This window comes from Diabrotica virgifera, chromosome 3, assembly GCF_917563875.1.
Source record: "Diabrotica virgifera virgifera chromosome 3, PGI_DIABVI_V3a".
NCBI classification, from domain to species: domain Eukaryota; kingdom Metazoa; phylum Arthropoda; class Insecta; order Coleoptera; family Chrysomelidae; genus Diabrotica; species Diabrotica virgifera.
In genome coordinates this window covers 177,672,952-177,691,243 of record NC_065445.1, presented here as the reverse complement: position 1 = coordinate 177,691,243, position 18,292 = coordinate 177,672,952, and the positions used below count along the sequence as shown (strand labels likewise).

Sequence of the window (18,292 nt, the reverse complement as noted above, 5' to 3'; positions counted from 1 at the left end):
ATTAATTTTGAGCTGTATTTTTATCATTTAGAAGATATTTCTAGTTTTCAATTACTTAGTTGGTTACACCGATGCTGATTGGGCTAATGACATAACAGATAGAAAATCCATTAGTGGATATTGTTTTAAACTTTTTAATAATCTAGTTTCATGGTCTTCTAAAAAACAAAGTTTGGTAAGTCTATCGAGTACAGAATCAGAGTTTATAGCAGTCTGTGCAGTGTGCAGCATCATGTGAATTACTTTATATAAAAAACATACTTTTAGATTTGGAAATTAAATTTTCATTACCAATCACAATATTTGAAGATAATCAAAGTTCTATCAAACTGCTACAAAACTTTGAAAACAATAAAAGGTGTAAACACATTGAGGTGAAATTACATTTTGTTCTGGATCTGATAGCACAGGGTATTATGAAGGTTGAATATATTTGTTCAAATGAGCAACTTGGAGATGTATTTACAAAGTCTCTGTGCTATGAGAAATTTAATTATTTTGAAAGTAAGTTAGGCTTGAAAGTTTAATTTTTAGTTTTGTATACTGACAGGTTTGAGGGAGGGTGTTAAATAAATGCTCTAGAATAACTAACAAACCTGTCCTGGTTCCGTTTGGTGCTTTATGGTTGGCAGCACTGCATATATTATGTCAATTGTCAACGGTTTTTGTAAGAATGTGAAAAATGTCATTCATACCTTTTCGACTTCGATGTAGAATTATGTAGTCACGTTTATTAAGAGTTGTTTAAATACAAATACGTAAAATATTAACACATTCTTTTATTCTATATTTCATCTACATAACAGTTGCGAAACAGTTTTTTCATTGTATGCTTTCACCAATCAAACCAATCAAACTGTGTTTTTTTTTTCAAAGTTCGCGTCACCCTGTGGAATATTCTAGCATTTATAAAATACTGGAATTAAAATCCAACTATAGCCTCATGTTCTCTCAAAATTTTGTTTTTTGATTCATTCGCTTACATTAGACCATAAAAAAAGTTTGGTACTTTAACAACTACACTCCGTCTACCGAACAGACGGAGTAATCACGTGAATAAATCACCATATTTCTTCAAAATACCTTAACTCACGCCCTTGTACACAATACCTATAACAGAGATACAGAATACCTTGTTATCTGTATTGTGTACAAGGGCGTAAGTTAAGGTATTTTGAAGAAATATTATGATTTATTCACGTTATTACTCCATCTGTTCGGTAGACGAAGTATAGTCATGTTTTACGGGTCATATTATCCGTATGTGTAGATACGCCAATGGTGAATATTAGATTCGTACTTGTATGTCAAAAAATGTACAATAACTACGTCTTAAAATCCACCGAATTTCATTTGCATATCTCAACCGGTTTTAAAGCAATAAATAAATCGTCAGTTTGTAAGAAAAATTTCAACACTCTCTATCTCAGAAACCAAGCATTTGCGGATATAGGTTTATAAAGCAAACTGTCATTATTTTTTCATGTAGAATTACCTCTTGAAGTTTGCCATACTTATTTAAAAACACCCTGCATTGATGAAAAACATGGCTAATTGTTAAAGTACCTAACTTTTTTATGATCGATCATAAGCGAATGAATCGGAAAACAGAATGTCTAGAAAACATGAAGCTATAGTTTGGTTTTAATTTGAGTATTTTATAAATGTTAGAATATTCCACAGGGTGATGCGAAGTTTGAGAAAAAAACACAGTTTCATTGGTACACCCGGTATACAATGAAAATTTACCTGTTTGGCAACAATATTATTACAGCGGTATTGTTAAAGAATAAGGCTATACTGTATTAAAAAATCACTTAAATCGAACAACAAGTTTAGGAAATTCGAGACATCAAAAATTACCCAAATTTGAGTTAGACAATCAATTTATACAACAAGTAATGACTTTCAAACTTCATTAACCTTCGATTTCTTTCTGTGCATCTAAGGTTTCTGGAAACTCAGGTTGTACTGTACCAAATTCAATTCGCCTGGATATGTAACAATTATCCCAGATATCCCATCACATCTAGCATCTAATACCTGGGAATTAATCTATCAGCCGACAACAATATCGAAGAAGAGGTAAAAGGCCAAATAATTAAAGCCAGTACAACGGCCGGATGCCTAAACGACACAATTTGGAAAAACAAACACCTAAGATTGGAAACAAAGGCCCGAATATATAAGTCAGTTATTAGGCCAGTTATGACTTACACGGCCGAAACAAGACCAGATACAAGAAAAACACGAAGACATCTGGAGACCAACGAAATGAAAATCTTAAGAAGGATTGCTGGAAAAGGACTACAGGATAGGGTAAGAAGTGAGGAAATCAGACGCATATGTGGGGTAGACAAAATAAATACCTGGATAAAGAACAGAAAGAAGAGTGGAATGAGCACATAAGCAGGATGTCTGAATCAAGGATATTAAGAATAGCCAAGCACAAGTCACCGTTAGGCAGGAGAAGTATGTGACGCCCAAGGAAAAGATGGAATGACAACTTAGGGGCAAAATGAAAGGAACCGTTGAATAAGAACAGGTAGTACTGCCTATATAAAAGAAGAAGAAGAAGAAAATTTACCCATTTTTAGGTTTCCGGTTAATTTTGAACCCGTGTATAATATCCTCCTCGCTAACCTAAATTATTTTTTTTACAATTTTTATTATAAATCAACTAATTGGCGACTATAATTAGCCATAACATTACCCAAAATCTCCGAATAAATCTAAACTATCATCAAAAATTCATTAATCTAATCATTTTGCACATACAAACGTACTAAATGACACTAAATGAAAAATAGCGATTCTTATCATTCACTAAATGGTCTTTCCGCAATTTTTGGGAGATGTGATACAGGTTTGTTGTCGAAAAAGCGTAAACGAGATTCGATATTGATCTACCATGGTAGCTAAATTCCTATTTGTGTTTATCTTAATTGGCTTATGGAATTCTGAAATTGAAGTAAGTTATAGAAATATGTATCACGCGAAATTTATTGCGTAAAACAATAATTTTTATATAAACTCTAACATCGAAATACTTAAAACAACTTCTGCGTAATAGGTATAATTTAATAAAATCCTAAAAAATGCCAATGGATTGTATAAAATATGTTCAGAACGAAAGTTTTAGGACCTACAGTCCGTCATCAGTGAACTCATATACTTGCTAACTAGCCCTAGAACCAAACAATGGTTGTAATTATAATTCAATCTACATTCTAAGGTAGTGAAATTGAAAAGGCTTAACGCCTTTGTTAGTAAATAACCTCTGGGAACATGGTGAAACCCTGATTCCCTGAAACCATGTTCCCAGAGGTTATCGACTAACATCGGAGTTAAGCCTTCTCAATTTCACTACCTTAGAATGTAGATTGAATTAAAAATACATCCATTGTTTGGTTACGGGGCTAGTTAACAAGTATATGAGTTAACTGACGATGGACTGATAGGTCCGAAAACGTTCGTTCTGAACATATTTTATACATTACATTGGAGTTTTTTTAGGATTTTATTAATTTATACCTATTATGTAGAACTTGTTTTACTTCATGTTAGAGTTTATTTAACTATATGGTATACAGCCAACCCAGGGAACTATTATTTTTTAGAGTAATAAATAAAGACACAAGTGCATGAAGGGTCTATGTGACAAAATTTTCAAAACATGTTTTTTATGTTAAAGGTAAGTTTTCCGAACCTAAAAATCTTTCAAACAAGCCAAACACGTTTTAAAATTAATATTTTCTAAGTTACCAGAGTGTAAAGGATCTATGTACCTACATAGTAAATTTTAAAATGTAAGTGCATAAAGGATCTATGTATACTTTTTATAAAATATATATAATAAATGTTTTAAGTTTTTTTTAATAGTGTAAATAAATATATTAGTTTTAGGACTACCTATCCTAGAAATTTAGTCTATTTAGATCTTATAGTAAAAAAGTTCTAGTATAAAAACTTTAACTTCATTTTTCTCAATAACTTGCAAATGTCACATAGACCCTTCATACACTTGTGTCTTCAATTTTTATGTACACTTCTCCAAGAAATTAACGCACCACTTAAAAACTGGATAACTTTTGATATCTCGAATTTTCTAAACCTGTTTTTTAGTGATTTTTATAATAGGTATATGTTATGGCCTTATTCTTTAACAATATCGCTGTAATAATATTGCTGCTAGCACTGGCAAAGCGTCCATGTAACCACTGTTACCATTGGTAACAATTAAAAATCTTGCAAATAAATATTTTATGACTACTGTGAAATAATTCCATATTATTTTTTTTTTTCAATAGAAATATGAGAGTTAATAGTAAGTAATTCACTAAAAAGCCAACTAGACGCCCGAAAATATTGGCGAATTTATGAGACTCGCTTGCAGGTTAATGTTACCACATTTATATGTGGATACAAATGAAGGTCCATTGGCTATCGGTCGGACGGTCGGAAACGGCTCGTGTCTGAAAATTTTGAAAGGCGAAGGCGTAAACGCGCTGTGGATATTAGTACTCTTGTTACCACATTTAGGAATGGTTACAATGGTTACTTACCTATTACAGTGTGCGTCGTGTGCGTCCAATTAAGCATGGATGAGTGTCGTTGACGACTTTTTTTTTGAAATTTTTGACACTATGATTATCCAACTTAAAAATAGGTTTTCTAATTTAACCTTTAACTACACGCGCTGGCGTACTTTGCACGCCAGATATAAGAATTCTACTGCAAATATATTTAAAATTTTAATTTTTGACCTCGTTTACCTCTCTAACCTATCACTGGAATGTGTTTTACAATTTGGTTTTAGTTTCGTTATAATCGGCGTTCTGGGAAAATCGTAATTTACAGTTTATTATTTGTTGTTTCCGGTGATGGATAATATACGCCACGATTATATTATTATAAGTAGTAATATAAGTACGTATTTCAATTGTTTTTTAGTAATTATGGCACAAAATATATTTTTCTTTATAAACAATACTTTTTCTCCTGTAAAAAATCACATTGCAAAAATTTTTTATTAGTAATTTAATTTATCATGGAATCTAGTTATTCCATGATTCCAGTTATAAATCCCAATTGGCTTACTGAGAAGGAACTCCAAGTAATCACTGATGCCGAAAAAGGTTTACAACAAACAACTAAGTGAATTTTGTCAAAATAAAATAAACAAATCCGCTGTTATTAAGTGTATTTTCTTGTGGCGTATAAAGTACGCCACGCGTGTAGTTATGTTATAACTTAATGCGCGGGTAGTTAAAGGTTAAAGCAAAAAATTTCAGATAGGGCCTTTCATTAATTTGTACAGCCATATGGACAAAAATTTGACACAGTAAAGTTAAAAAACAGAATTGACAGTTCTTTATAATTATCCAGATTATATTTAAAAAAAAATGTACAAGAATTGTATTAATATTTAACGTCTTCAGAACTTGATAATGCATTTCAGGAACCCTTTAAATTGACAAACCTATTTTTAATAATTTTGGCTACAAGTGCATCCGTTGAAAGAAGTTTTTCAGCAATTAAACGAATTAAAACATGCCAAAGAAATACCCAATTGCAAGATCTAATGTCGTAATTTTCTTTAATTTTCATTGAGTAACGCTTTTTAAATGAATTAATGACAGAACCCTCTTTATACGATTCTGTTATTAACATTTTTCCAGATAAAATAAACAAAAACTTATATTTGCGAGGTTCTTTTAAACAAAAATTTTTACATCTGGGTTTGGTAACACTTTAGAAAAATTCACGCGTCGCCACTGGCTGCTAGATAGGTAAACTGTCATTGTATACCGGGAGTACCAATCAAATTGTGTTTTTTTTTCTAAAAGTTCTCGTAATACTTTGGAATATCGTAGCATTTATAAATTACTGAAATTAAAACCGAACTATAGCCTCATGTTTTTTAAAGGCTTTTCTTTAGTTCAATAGTTTAACATTATGTTTTTTGATCAATTAGTTTATGTTGGATAATAAAAAAGTTAGGTACTTTAACAACTGCCTTGTTTTCATCAATAGAGGTTGTTTTTAAACAAGTATGGTAAACTTTAAGGAGTAATTCTGCACGATAGAATAATGAAAGTTTACTTTATAAACGTATGTCCGCAAATGCTTCGTTCCTGAGATAGGGGGTGTTCAAATTTTTCTTAGAAATTGACGATTTATTTATTGCTTTAAAACCGGTTAAGATATGAAACTGAAATTTGGTGAGTTTCAAGAGGTAGTTATTGCGTATTGTTTAATATACTTAAAATTAGGAAGATGAAGTTTTTCAATCCTAAAAGCAACATTAATAATATTTAAAATATTAAAAATATTACTAAAAGATTTTTAAATTGAAAAACTTATTGGTACATTTTCCTGGTGACACCTCCAAGGCTTCTACAATTTGCAATCCAAATGGATGCTGCAGTGAAGACAAAGGGAAGGAATTCTACACTATTCAATTCACATCCCCCGTCTGCAGCTTGGTAAAGTTCCAACGGAAAATGCACCTAGTTACTCTACGGAGTAATACGAATATAAAATAAAAATGTATACCATTTTTATTCAGTTGCAATGTGAAGGCAAAACAATCTTACTTTTCAATTAGAATACGGAGTGCAATCCAGCTCTCTGAATCCCGATTTTCGATTCTTATTGGAATCTCATCGGAGAGAGCGCAGGCTTGTTCTCCATATCCTAACTGACCAGCACCGAGAGATTTTCCCACACACTGCAACTGAAACAAATAGGGTACGAAACAAAAAGTTTTTCAATCCTAAATGCAACATTAATAATATTTAAAATATTAAAAATATTAGTAAAAGATTTTTAAATTGAAAAACTTATTGGTACATTTTCCCGATGACACCTCCAAGGCTTTTACAATTTGCAAGCCAAATGGATGCTGCAGTGAAGACAAAGGAAAGGAATTCTACACTATGCAATTCATATCCCCCGTCTGCAGCTTGGTAAAGTTCCAACGGAAAATGCACCTAGTTACTCTACGGAGTAATAAGAATATAAAATAAACATGTATACCATTTTTATTCAGTTGCAATGCGAAGGTAAAACAATCTTATTTTTCAATTAGAATACAGAGTGCAATCCAGCTCTCTGAATCGCGATTTTCGATTTTCCGATTTAGAGAGCTGGATTGCACTCCGTATTCTAATTGAAAAGTAAGATTCTTTTGCCTTCTCATTGCAACTGAATAAAAATGTTATACATTTTTATTTTATATTCATATTACTCCGTAGAGTAACTAGGTGCATTTTCCTTTGGAACTTTACCAAGCTGCAGACGGGGGATGTGAATTGCATAGTGTAGAATTCCTTCCCTTTGTCTTCACTGCAGCATCCATTTGGCTTGCAAATTGTAGAAGCCTTGGAGGTGTCACCAGGAAAATGTACCAAGAAGTTTTTCAATTTAAAAATCTTTTAGTAATATTTTTCATATTTTAAATATTATTAATGTTGCTTTTAGGATTGAAAGACTTCATCTTTCAATTGCCAGATGACGCTAGTTACCTACCCTATTTGTTTCAGTTGCAGTGTGTGGGAAAAGCTCTCGGTGCTGGTCAGTTAGGATATGGAGAACAAGCCTGCGCTATCTCCGATGAGATTCCAATAAGAATCGAAAATCGCGATTCAGAGAGCTGGAATGCACTCTGTATTCTAATTGAAAAGTAAGATTGTTTTGCCTTCGCATTGCAACTGAATAAAAATGGTATCCATTTTTATTTTAAAATTAGGAAGTTAACGGTATACCTAAATACATTTGCGCGCATACGGCTAGTATGACTCTTATGTGTGCCAATGGTGAAAATAAAATCTTAATCGTATGTCAAAAAATGCACAATAATAATATTATTACAGCGATGTTAAAGAATACGGCTATAATATTAAAAAAAATCACTTAAATCGGACAACAGGTTTAGGAAATTCGAGACATCACAAATGACCCATTTTTAAGGTGGTGCGTTAATTTCTTAGAGAAGTATATTTTAACCCTCCGTTCATCAGGTGTGGTCTGTGAGTCCACGGCAAAATAAATTTTTTGGATAATCCTCTTATTTTATTTTTTTAAATTTCTACATTTACAGTACCTTCTTAACAACTGAATACCATTCGTATTTTTATAAAAACTTTTTTCAAATTTTTAAATAGCTGCTGCATGGCCGTTTGTCCAGACAGACCCCATCCTATCAAACGTGTAACAATATTTGCACTATTTCTTAGTTTGTATTTGTCTCTTAAAATCTCATTTCACTCGGAAACCATATGCATGTTTGTGTCTAGGTTATTCCGAGAAATTACGTCATTTATGATTCAAACTCGTTCGAAGTGCGTATGATCAAAATCTCACAAACAAAATAGTACAGTGCTACATAAAAACAGTAATAATAATATCGTATGGCATTTTTACCGGAGAGATCCTTTCGGACAGGTTCCGGCGCCACTGGCATCTTTAAGCCTGTTTGAAATAGCTGGTGTCGATGCTAACACTAGCCCAGGAGGACCGACGGCTTAACGTACTCTCCGAAGCACGATGAACGGACCGGATCATTTTTAGAAATGAAAATGTCGTTATTGGTGCCGGGAATCGAACCCATGTGCTCTATCGTACGAAGACAGGAGCCAGCCGCTGATCTACAGCCGTCCACAGTAAAGTGCATAAAAACTGTTTAAAATGTACATACATATCTTTCTAAAATATCAGTATAAGCATTTCATATCGACATTCTGCTGGACAAACATTACATATAAAGGTAAGAAGTAGCTTCATTATTTACTAATCTGATTTATTTGGCAAAATATTACATTTTATCATTGCAAAATGGATCCTTATAAAAAGGAAATAGAAAGGTTAATGAAGCTGTATGAGGAGATTGACACAGTCAATGAAATATACGACTTTGACGAAGATTCGATCGTGGATCCAGGATTTTTTTAATTAGTGATTATGATACAGACACCGAGTAGGAAAATGAAGATTAGTAAATTGTAAGTGAGAATGAAGTCGAGAATGATGAAAACGAGGATCCAGTGGGCCACGACAGATGTTTATATTTTTCTACTAAAAACGGAACTAAATGGAAAAAAATTACCCCACCTAGAAAAAAATATTAGAACACGCCATGAAAACATAGCGACCCATCTGACAGGGGTTGTTATTGAAACGCGTCACGCATTATCTCCCGTCGAACGCTGAACGCACATGTTAGTGCAGCCGATATGTGAAACAATTGTGCATTTAATGATAGAAATATACATATAATTTGGACCAGATATACTACACATATAAAGGTTCAAATTTAGATATGAGGCAATCTCAGATTTTGTCTTTTACAAAAATGGCGGTCATTCAAAATGGCGACTATACATATACATATATGTGACTAGTAGCACGATAACTTTTGAACGAGACGTCAGATTTTAACCAAATTTGGTATATAGGTTCTTTTTTTATGTATAAGATCGAGGTCTTGAACCAGAAGAATCGGATTACCAAAAGTTGTGTTTTTCCTCGTTTTTATGTAAAAATATGTTGTTTTTTTAAATTCTTTCACCCTGTATGTATTAATTTTTCAAAAAGTTAATACTGCCATTGAAAAGGGCGTAAAAATATTTTTTAGGAGATATTTTGAACTTTTTAGTTATGTTAATTACTTTTAATAAATGCATAACGTATCCTCACATGTACCTATATGCGGCAGATTCGTGCAAATATTATAAGAATTATTGTGCATTTAATGGTAGAAGCATATAATGTGGACCACATATACTACACGTATGAAGGTTAAATTTAGATAAGAGGTCATCTGAGTTTTTGTTCCTTTTACAAAAATGGCGGGCATTCAAAATGGCGACTATACATATGTGACTAATAGTACGATAACTTTTGAACGAGAAGTCAGATTTCAACCAAATTTGGTATTCAGGTTCTTCTTTTGATGAATAAGATCGAGGTCTTGAACCGAAGGAATTGGTTTACCAGAAGCTATGTTTTTACTGTTTTTTTATGTAATATTATGTTATTTCTTTTTAAATTCTTTCACCCTGTATATATAAATTTTTCAAAAAGGTAGTACCGCCATTGAAAAGATTCTAAACATAATTTTTAGGAAATATTTTGAACTTTTTAATTATGTTAATTACCATTTAATAAATGCATAACGTATATTTACATGTACCTATGACCTATGGGCGGCAGATTCATTTTGAATGCCCGCCATTTTTGTAAAAGACAAAATCTGAAATGGCCTCATATCTAAATTTGAATCTTTGTATGTATAGTATGTGTGGTCCAAATTATATGCTTCTACCATTAAATGCACAATAATTCTTGTATTATTATTTGCACGAATCTGCCGCACATAGGTACCTGCATGTGAAGATACGTTATGCATTTATTAAATGGTAATTAATATAACGAAAGAGTTCAAAATTTTTCCTAAAAAATATTTTTACGCTCTTTTCAACGCCGGTATTACCTTTTTGAAAAATTAATATATACAGGGTGAAAAAATAAAAAAAATAAACAACATATTTTTACAAAAAAATCAGGAAAAACACAATTTGTGGTAAACCGATTCTTCCGGTTCAAGATCTTGATCTTATATATCAAAAAAAAACTTCCATACCAAATTTGGTTGAAATCGGACTTCTCGTTCAAAAGTTATCGTGATATAAGTCACATATGTATAGTCGCCATTTTGAATGCCGGCCTTTTTTGTAAAAGCAAAATCTGAGATGGCCTTATATCTAAATTTGAACCTTTGTATATGTAGTATATGTGGTCCAAATTATATGCTTTTACCATTAAATGCACAGTTCTTATCATATTTGCACGAATCTGCCGCACTAAGTGACTCATAAACCCAGAAACCCATACACGGTCTAGGTATGTGCGAAGGTCCGATTGCGTGTTTTTCTTCATAAAATTTATGACAGCACGCTGCTAGACGGTTAAGACCAGTAAATTTAACCTAATGAAATTGTATATCTTACAGTTCAAGTTGATTCTTAGTTAGAGTTGACTATTCGTAGTTCGAGTCAACTCAAACTAAAACGAGCAATAAAAGTTGATTTAAAAAATTAAATTCAACTTTTACTAGTTGAAGTAGACTATTTCTAAACTCTTGTTAGTGAAAGTAAATTGCGGGAAAAGAGAATCAACTCTTACTATTTTGAGTTGACTATTCCTGTATCGATTCAGTAAATGTAGAACTTCACGTGCTTTTTTGATGAGTGCGCATCTCTTTGTTTTGACCGTTCCAACTACTTATCACGATTTAAACATACCCAGTATTTTATTTTTAGAATCGGTTGTTTGTGTTTATATTGTGAAAGAATCAACTCGTACCAAATGGCATTGGGAAGAGTATACTTTTTCTAGTTGCAGTCTACTTTTACTAGGAAATGTTGAATAAAAATCTTCATTAAAATCAACTTTTACTAAATCCAGCAGTTTGAGTTGACTCAAACTAGATATAGTCAACTCCAACTGGATAATCAACTTAAACTGTAACATATACACTAGGTCAGATATGTATCAAGACATCCTAGATATGCGTGTGGATGCAAATCTCAATATCTGCAGTAGGCTGCTAATCTTAATTTCTAAATAGATGAATATCATATTGTTTACCTTCATTTTTTACGTTTACCTAATTATTGTTATAGGGTATGGGAAAATACAAATACATTATGCAGAACATGGGAAGTTGTAATGGTCCAGAATACGCTGACGTTGAATCACCGCTAAGGAATCTGGTATTTAAGAAAGTTAACAGGACAGCAAAGACACTGAGTTTTGATGTAATTTGGAAGAGGCCCTTAGACGATAAACTAGGGGTAAGATTGACTGCAACGTTAGATTTATGTGAAGCTATTCTTCCGTACACATCTTTCTCTATCCCATGATTCTCTTGGTATTTGTTTTCTCCTACATCTTCTTAAATTTAAATATTTAAGAGATTACTTCGCTTTTGGGGGACTTTCCCAATAATTAACTGCCTTAATGCCTTCTCTATGTCTTCTTAATTTATTGCTTCTTAATTTCCAATGTTTTCTTTAAGAGATTACTTCGCTTTCTGGGGTATTTCCCAATATTTAGCTCTCTTAATGCCTTCTCTATCTCTTCTTACTTTATTGCTTCTGTAATTCCAATATTTTCCAGTATTTATCATGTTTTCTTTTTCTTTTACTATTTTTCGCTCTCCATTTAGTAGCTGGTTAAAATGTTTGTTGCTTAAAATTGCTTACACTCCGTGACTCAGTGGTAAAGGAGTCTACCTTTGGACCCAAAGGCCATGAGTTGGAATCTCGGCTGAATGAGCAATTTTTCTTTATTAAAAAAGTTAATAAATGAAAATAATTTCTATCTTTGTGAGATTGGTACTCACCTTGAGGAACTGCAGACGTTCATATTCAATAGTCGTCTTTTTGTAAAGACAATGAAATCGCCTTTACTAAGTAGCAACACATTTACTCAACACACCTACTACACATTACTCCCCTAAGCTAGTGATAAATTAACTATACATAGTATTATACAGGGTGATTTATTAAGAACGTCTAATTTCTGAGTTGTAGATTCCAGACCTCAAAATATTAAAATTTAACTCAAATCACTTAAATAAAATATGCCTAGTTATTGAGTTACAGGATGTTTTATTTAAAAATTTAATAACTATTTTTACCCAGTACATTAATCTATTTGACATATCTTTGTCATACTTTGCAGAAAGTGCATATGCCGTACGCATCTAAACATTCCGTATATGTATTTGGAACCTAGGAGTTTTGTATTGGTTCGTTGCTGCACGCGGTCATATTTTAACCAATAGGCGGCGAGGTCCCAAACGCTTATACGGAATGTTATTCGGTTCCAAATTCATATACCGAATGTTAAATATTCGTACACCGAAAAAGATAAGTTTTTATTAGAGTCTGTTAAAAGGATATTAATTTTAAAATACTTGCTACAGTATTATTAAATAAAAATAAAACAATTATAGTATTAGGAATGTTATTTGGTGCGAAATTCATATACGGTATGTTAAATATTCGTAGAACAAAAAGACGATTTTTATTAAAGCCAGTTAAAGTGTGACTGATCATTCACAAAAAAATATATTCAAATTTATTAATTCTGTAACGCAAACAAATTAAGTAGTTTGTCAGTCTGACAGTTTGTTTACATATTGAGAAGTGTCAAAGAGTATGTATTTGATTCGCCATTGGTTACTGCGCGTGTGCCACCTTTATCGCGAATGTCAAATCGCGATTCTATTGGTTAAAAATCTGTATCCTAATGAAAATATGTATCATCATGAAGTTCATTATGATACAGGTAGTGACATCATAATTGATATATTATAGTATGAGAATATAAAAATGATTGTTAATGTATTAGGTATTAAAGATCCACAAGGAAAAAGGATTTCCTGTAGTTGGCTGTATACCATATAATACAAAAAAACAAATAAAGTCCTGTATAAAAAGTCTATATTTAAAATCCCTAAAAAGGGCTACATCACAGAACTAGTTTTAGATTGATTGACCAATCATCATCAGTGCTTTCCAAAAATGAATATAACCTGATAAAATAATGCAAAGGTTTTAAAATTTTGACTACGTTTAAAAAAAGTCGTAGGTTATACCTACTCACGTGTTCTTACCATGCTAACCAACAAATATATAGTATTACAAATTTTATTTACATATATTACATAATTACAAATATTTTGGTGGTTAGCATGTAAGATCACGTGAGTATAACGTACAACTTTTTTTAACCGTAGTCAAAATTTTAAAACCTTTGCACCATTTTATAAGGTTATATTCATTTTAGGAAAGCACTGATGATGATTGGTCAACCAATCGAAAACTAGTTCTGTGATGTAGCCCTTCTTAGGGATTTTAAATATAGACCTTTCATAAAGGACTTTATTCGTTTTTTTTTTGTATTATATGGTATACAGCCAACTACAGGGAAACCTTTTTCCTTATGGATCTTTAATAATACATTAACAATAATTTTTCTATTCTCATACTATAATATATCAATTATGATGTCGCTACGTGTATCATAATGAACTTCATTATGATACAGATGTTCAATATGATACAGATTTTTAACCAATAGAATCGCGATATGACATTCGCGATAAAGGTGGCACAAGCGCAGTAACCAATGGCGAGTCAAATATATACGCTTTGACAGTTCTCAATATGTAAACAAACTGTCAGACTGACAAACTACTTAATTTGTTTGCGTTACAAAATTAATAAAGTTGAATATATTTTTTTTGTGAACGTTCATAGAAAAAATCGTGTATACATTCTTTCATTTAATTATCATTATGAAGCTCGTACTCTATACTAAACTCGCCGCTAGGCGGCTCGTTTCTTATCCCTTATACTCGCTTCATAATGACCATCATTAAATGCTCGTTGCATAATATACTATTAAAAACCAGTCACACTTTAACTGGCTTTAATAAAAATCGTCCTTTTGTTCTACGAATATTTAACATACCGTATATGAATTTCGCACCAAATAACATTCCAAATACTATAATTGTTTTATTTTTATTTAATAATACAGTAACAAGTATTTTAAAATTAATCTCCTTTTAACAGACTCTAATAAAAACTTATCTTTTTCGTTGTACGAATATTTAACATTTCGTATATTAATTTGGAACCGAATAACATTCCGTATATGCGTTTGGGACCTCGCCGCCTATTGGTTAAAATATGACCGCGTGCTGCAACGAACCAATAGGAAACTCCTAGGTTCCAAATACATATATGGAATGTTTAGATGCTTACCGTACACTCTACTAAATTATGATAAACAAACGTTTCTGGTTTTACCTCTTCTTCGATATGAATGTTCAATTCTATATTTAGTAATATACACATTAACCAAATAATGACCAAAATAATAATTTTTGAATTAAATTAATTGACGCAAAAATAAGGATGTATACGTAATTTACTTAACTCAAAATCACCGGAGGGACCGCAGACGTTCGGAAACAATTAGCGTCTCTTTGCAAAGACAATGACGTCGACTTTGCAAAGTAACAAGACACTTACTCAACACACACACTACACATTACTCCCCTGACTTAGTGATAAGTTATACAATTACGTGGCTAAAAGTTCTAGTTCTAAACCAAAGCCAGAATCAGAGAAAAAAAAAAACTTAACTCAAAATACATTCTATTGCTGTCAGAAAATTGAAAAAATGTTTATGTATTTGGAAAATAAACATTGCTTTTCGTTTAAATTAAATGTTCAAACTGTCAAGCGGCAGATGGGAGGCTGGTTGAGATTTAATTTAAGCGAAAATAAATGTTTATTTGTAAAATAAACATTTTTTTCTATATTCTGACAGCAGTACAACGTATTATGAGTTAAATAAATTACATACATAAATTCTTGTTGCATTAATTATTTTAATCCAAAAATTATTTTTTTGGTCACCCTGTATAAATCATGATGTTACTGTTTATATTACTGAATAGAGAATTGAACAACCTTACAAATGAGCTACCACACGTCCCCTTTTCACATTTAAAAAAATCATCAATGATGTCATGACGCTCAGATGGATGACGTCACTAGAATGAAATATGTGACCAAAAATTGTAATTTAAAAATAAAAATCGACCTGTTTCGGGATTTTTCTCCAAAATCGTTCATCTAATAATTTTCCCTCTCTGGTATGTAATTACAGTGGAACCCCGATAAGTCGGCCCCCGATAACCCGGAAGTCCGGCTAACCCGGACCGATTTTCATCAGACAAAAATTTAACAAATAAACAATTTAACAATTTTATCAAATAAAAATGTATGTAGGCCAAATAATATTTCAGAGATAATGTGTATTTGTGTAATTTGAACACATAAGTACAATAGTAAAAATGATTCATGCACACGGCGGCAGCCAGAGCGACCGTCTCAGCTTATCGGAAAGAACAGACACCTGTCTGTATTCCTTTTTCTTTATTTATGTCAAACTGTCTTAGCATTGTTTAAAAAAGACGTGACTATTTAACCCTTAAGTACTAACACCCCGTCTCTCAGACGGCATCGCTTTTCGAAAGTGGGATATTCCCCTTCCTAGAAAATTTTGAAGGTCGCCCATTTATGACTTTTCAAGTTGGGTTGTTTTTTAGTAGTATTGAATTCGGCAATTTGCTGCAGGTTGTTATTCGAAAGATATTTAGGCTCAAATAGACGGGGTGTCAGTGTTTGTGCCCAGTTCGTCATTACACATAATGTGCCCCAGTTCGTAAAAAAACGTCAATTAAGGGAATAAACACTCTGAGGAAACTCTTTTGAAATGGTTTGATGAGGCAGAAGACGACATAAGTGAAGTGAAATAATTTTGTGATGAAAATGTTGCCACTGACTACCATTGCTACACTGTACTAACTATAGTACCTGTCAGTTTTTTTTGTTTTAATATTTTTTAAAAACCTTTTTATTTTCATTTTTCTTACTCTTTATTTAACTTGATTATAAATTTTTATTAAGATTCTTTAATTTGTTTAATTTTCATCACACTTTTTTTCAGGAGTAAGAATTCTTGTTATAATGTTCTTTATTTTAATAAATACGGAAAAACTAGATTAATTACTGTGTTTTTTAGATAATCAATACTTTCAGTAAGTCATCGAGATATTTTTTTGCATCAAAATATTTAACAAAAACAAAAATTACCACTAAAATGTTAAACCCGTCTGTCAGGCGGTTAGTTAGTGTTTACGCCATTGATTTAAGATGTTAGTATTTAAGGGTTAAAAATTCTTGTATTGTGTGTAGTACAGCCTATTAATCACTTCCGTTCTGTAATGTAATCGTGCTTCAGATTGTGTTTGCTTTGTCTACGTAATGGTAACAAAACGTAAAAATGTTGCAGTGACAATGGAAAAGAAACTAGAAACAGGTAGGATTGATAAAGACGAATCTTTAAAATAAATTTATTGCAGCATCATAATATGATATTATGCTACCATAGGTCTGGATCCCGCGTATGAAAAAAAAGTTGATTAATAGCAAGCTAAAAATTTATTAATAGCTTAAGGGTGTCTAGTCGGATAAACTTTGATATATGAGAACACTGGAACAGGGGCAGTTTTAATTGTGGAACAGGTCAAAAATTTGGAACGGTCAGAACACGAAAATGGCACATTTGTTTTGTCCGACAGAACAGACATAAACTCTCCGAACAGAGATTAAACTCTCATGCAAAAATCAGACTGCTATTTATCACCTGTCATAATTCCTGTCATTTGACATATTCTACATGTTCCACTCATTAAAACGCCAATTTGGTGATAAATAGCAGTCTGATTTTTGCATGAGAGTTTAATCTCTGTTCGGAGAGTTTAAGTCTGTTCTGTCGGAAAAAATACATGTGCCGTTTTCGTGGTCTGACCGTTCCAAATTTTTAACCTGTTCCATAGTTAAAACTTCCCCTGTTCCAGTGTTCCCATATATTAATGTTTGTCCGACTAGACACCCTTAAGCTAATAACAAATTTTCAGCTTGCTATTTATCAATTTTTTTTTGTACGCAGGATCCAGACCTACCATATTATGGTGTCGGTACATCTCTACAGTATGACTGAGTTTTTTACCAAGAAATGAACAAAACTCTACACTCTATACAACTATACGTAATTTAGATGTGTACTGTGCATATGTGTTTCATGTTTTTGTAATTGTAATGGAGGTTATTTATTAATTTTTACTATATTCTCCGGCTAACCCGGATTTTCGATAACCCGGATCGGCCGCGGTCCCGATTAATCCGAGTTATCGAGGTTCCACTGTATGTGGAAAAAGGTTTCAAAATCAAGACCAGATATTCTTTCGTTGTTCATTATGTGTTTTAGTTTTATCTCTATTGTTTGTTAGGGTGATTATCACATTGTGTTTCTTTCATTTTCCACCCCTATCTCTTTTTGAGGTCAAGGTCAGGTTGTTTCGTTCCTTAGATTATGCATGTTCTTCTTAGGGTCTCTTCTTTACGTTTTGTGCTTTTTATTTGTTTTCTTTTAATAATGAATTTTTTTAAGCGAGTATTTGTCATCCTTATGTCATAGCTCTTTTTAAATTTACATCTCTTATCCATTTCTTTTCCGTTTTTTATGCTATGGTAGGTGGAGAAAAGGCAGTCGGTTGAGATTCTGTTCTCGTGAATCTTCAACTACCTTATATCTTCTCTGGGGTTGTTGGTGTATTTTTTGGAGTTGTTGAATGGAC

The 18,292-nt window shown here is 32.3% G+C and overlaps 1 protein-coding gene across 1 annotated transcript in view; it reads left to right on the top strand.

Moving 5' to 3' along the window:
- Positions 1 to 2,829: 2,829 nt before the first annotated feature.
- Positions 2,830 to 18,292, top strand: part of LOC126882225 (uncharacterized) — a 73,938-nt gene continuing 58,475 nt past the window's right edge. The window contains exons 1-2 of the mRNA XM_050647036.1: positions 2,830 to 2,971; positions 11,688 to 11,858. Coding sequence (XP_050502993.1) covers positions 2,912 to 2,971; positions 11,688 to 11,858 — 231 coding nt within the window. The 5' untranslated portion in view covers positions 2,830 to 2,911. The remainder of the gene's footprint in view (positions 2,972 to 11,687; positions 11,859 to 18,292) is intronic.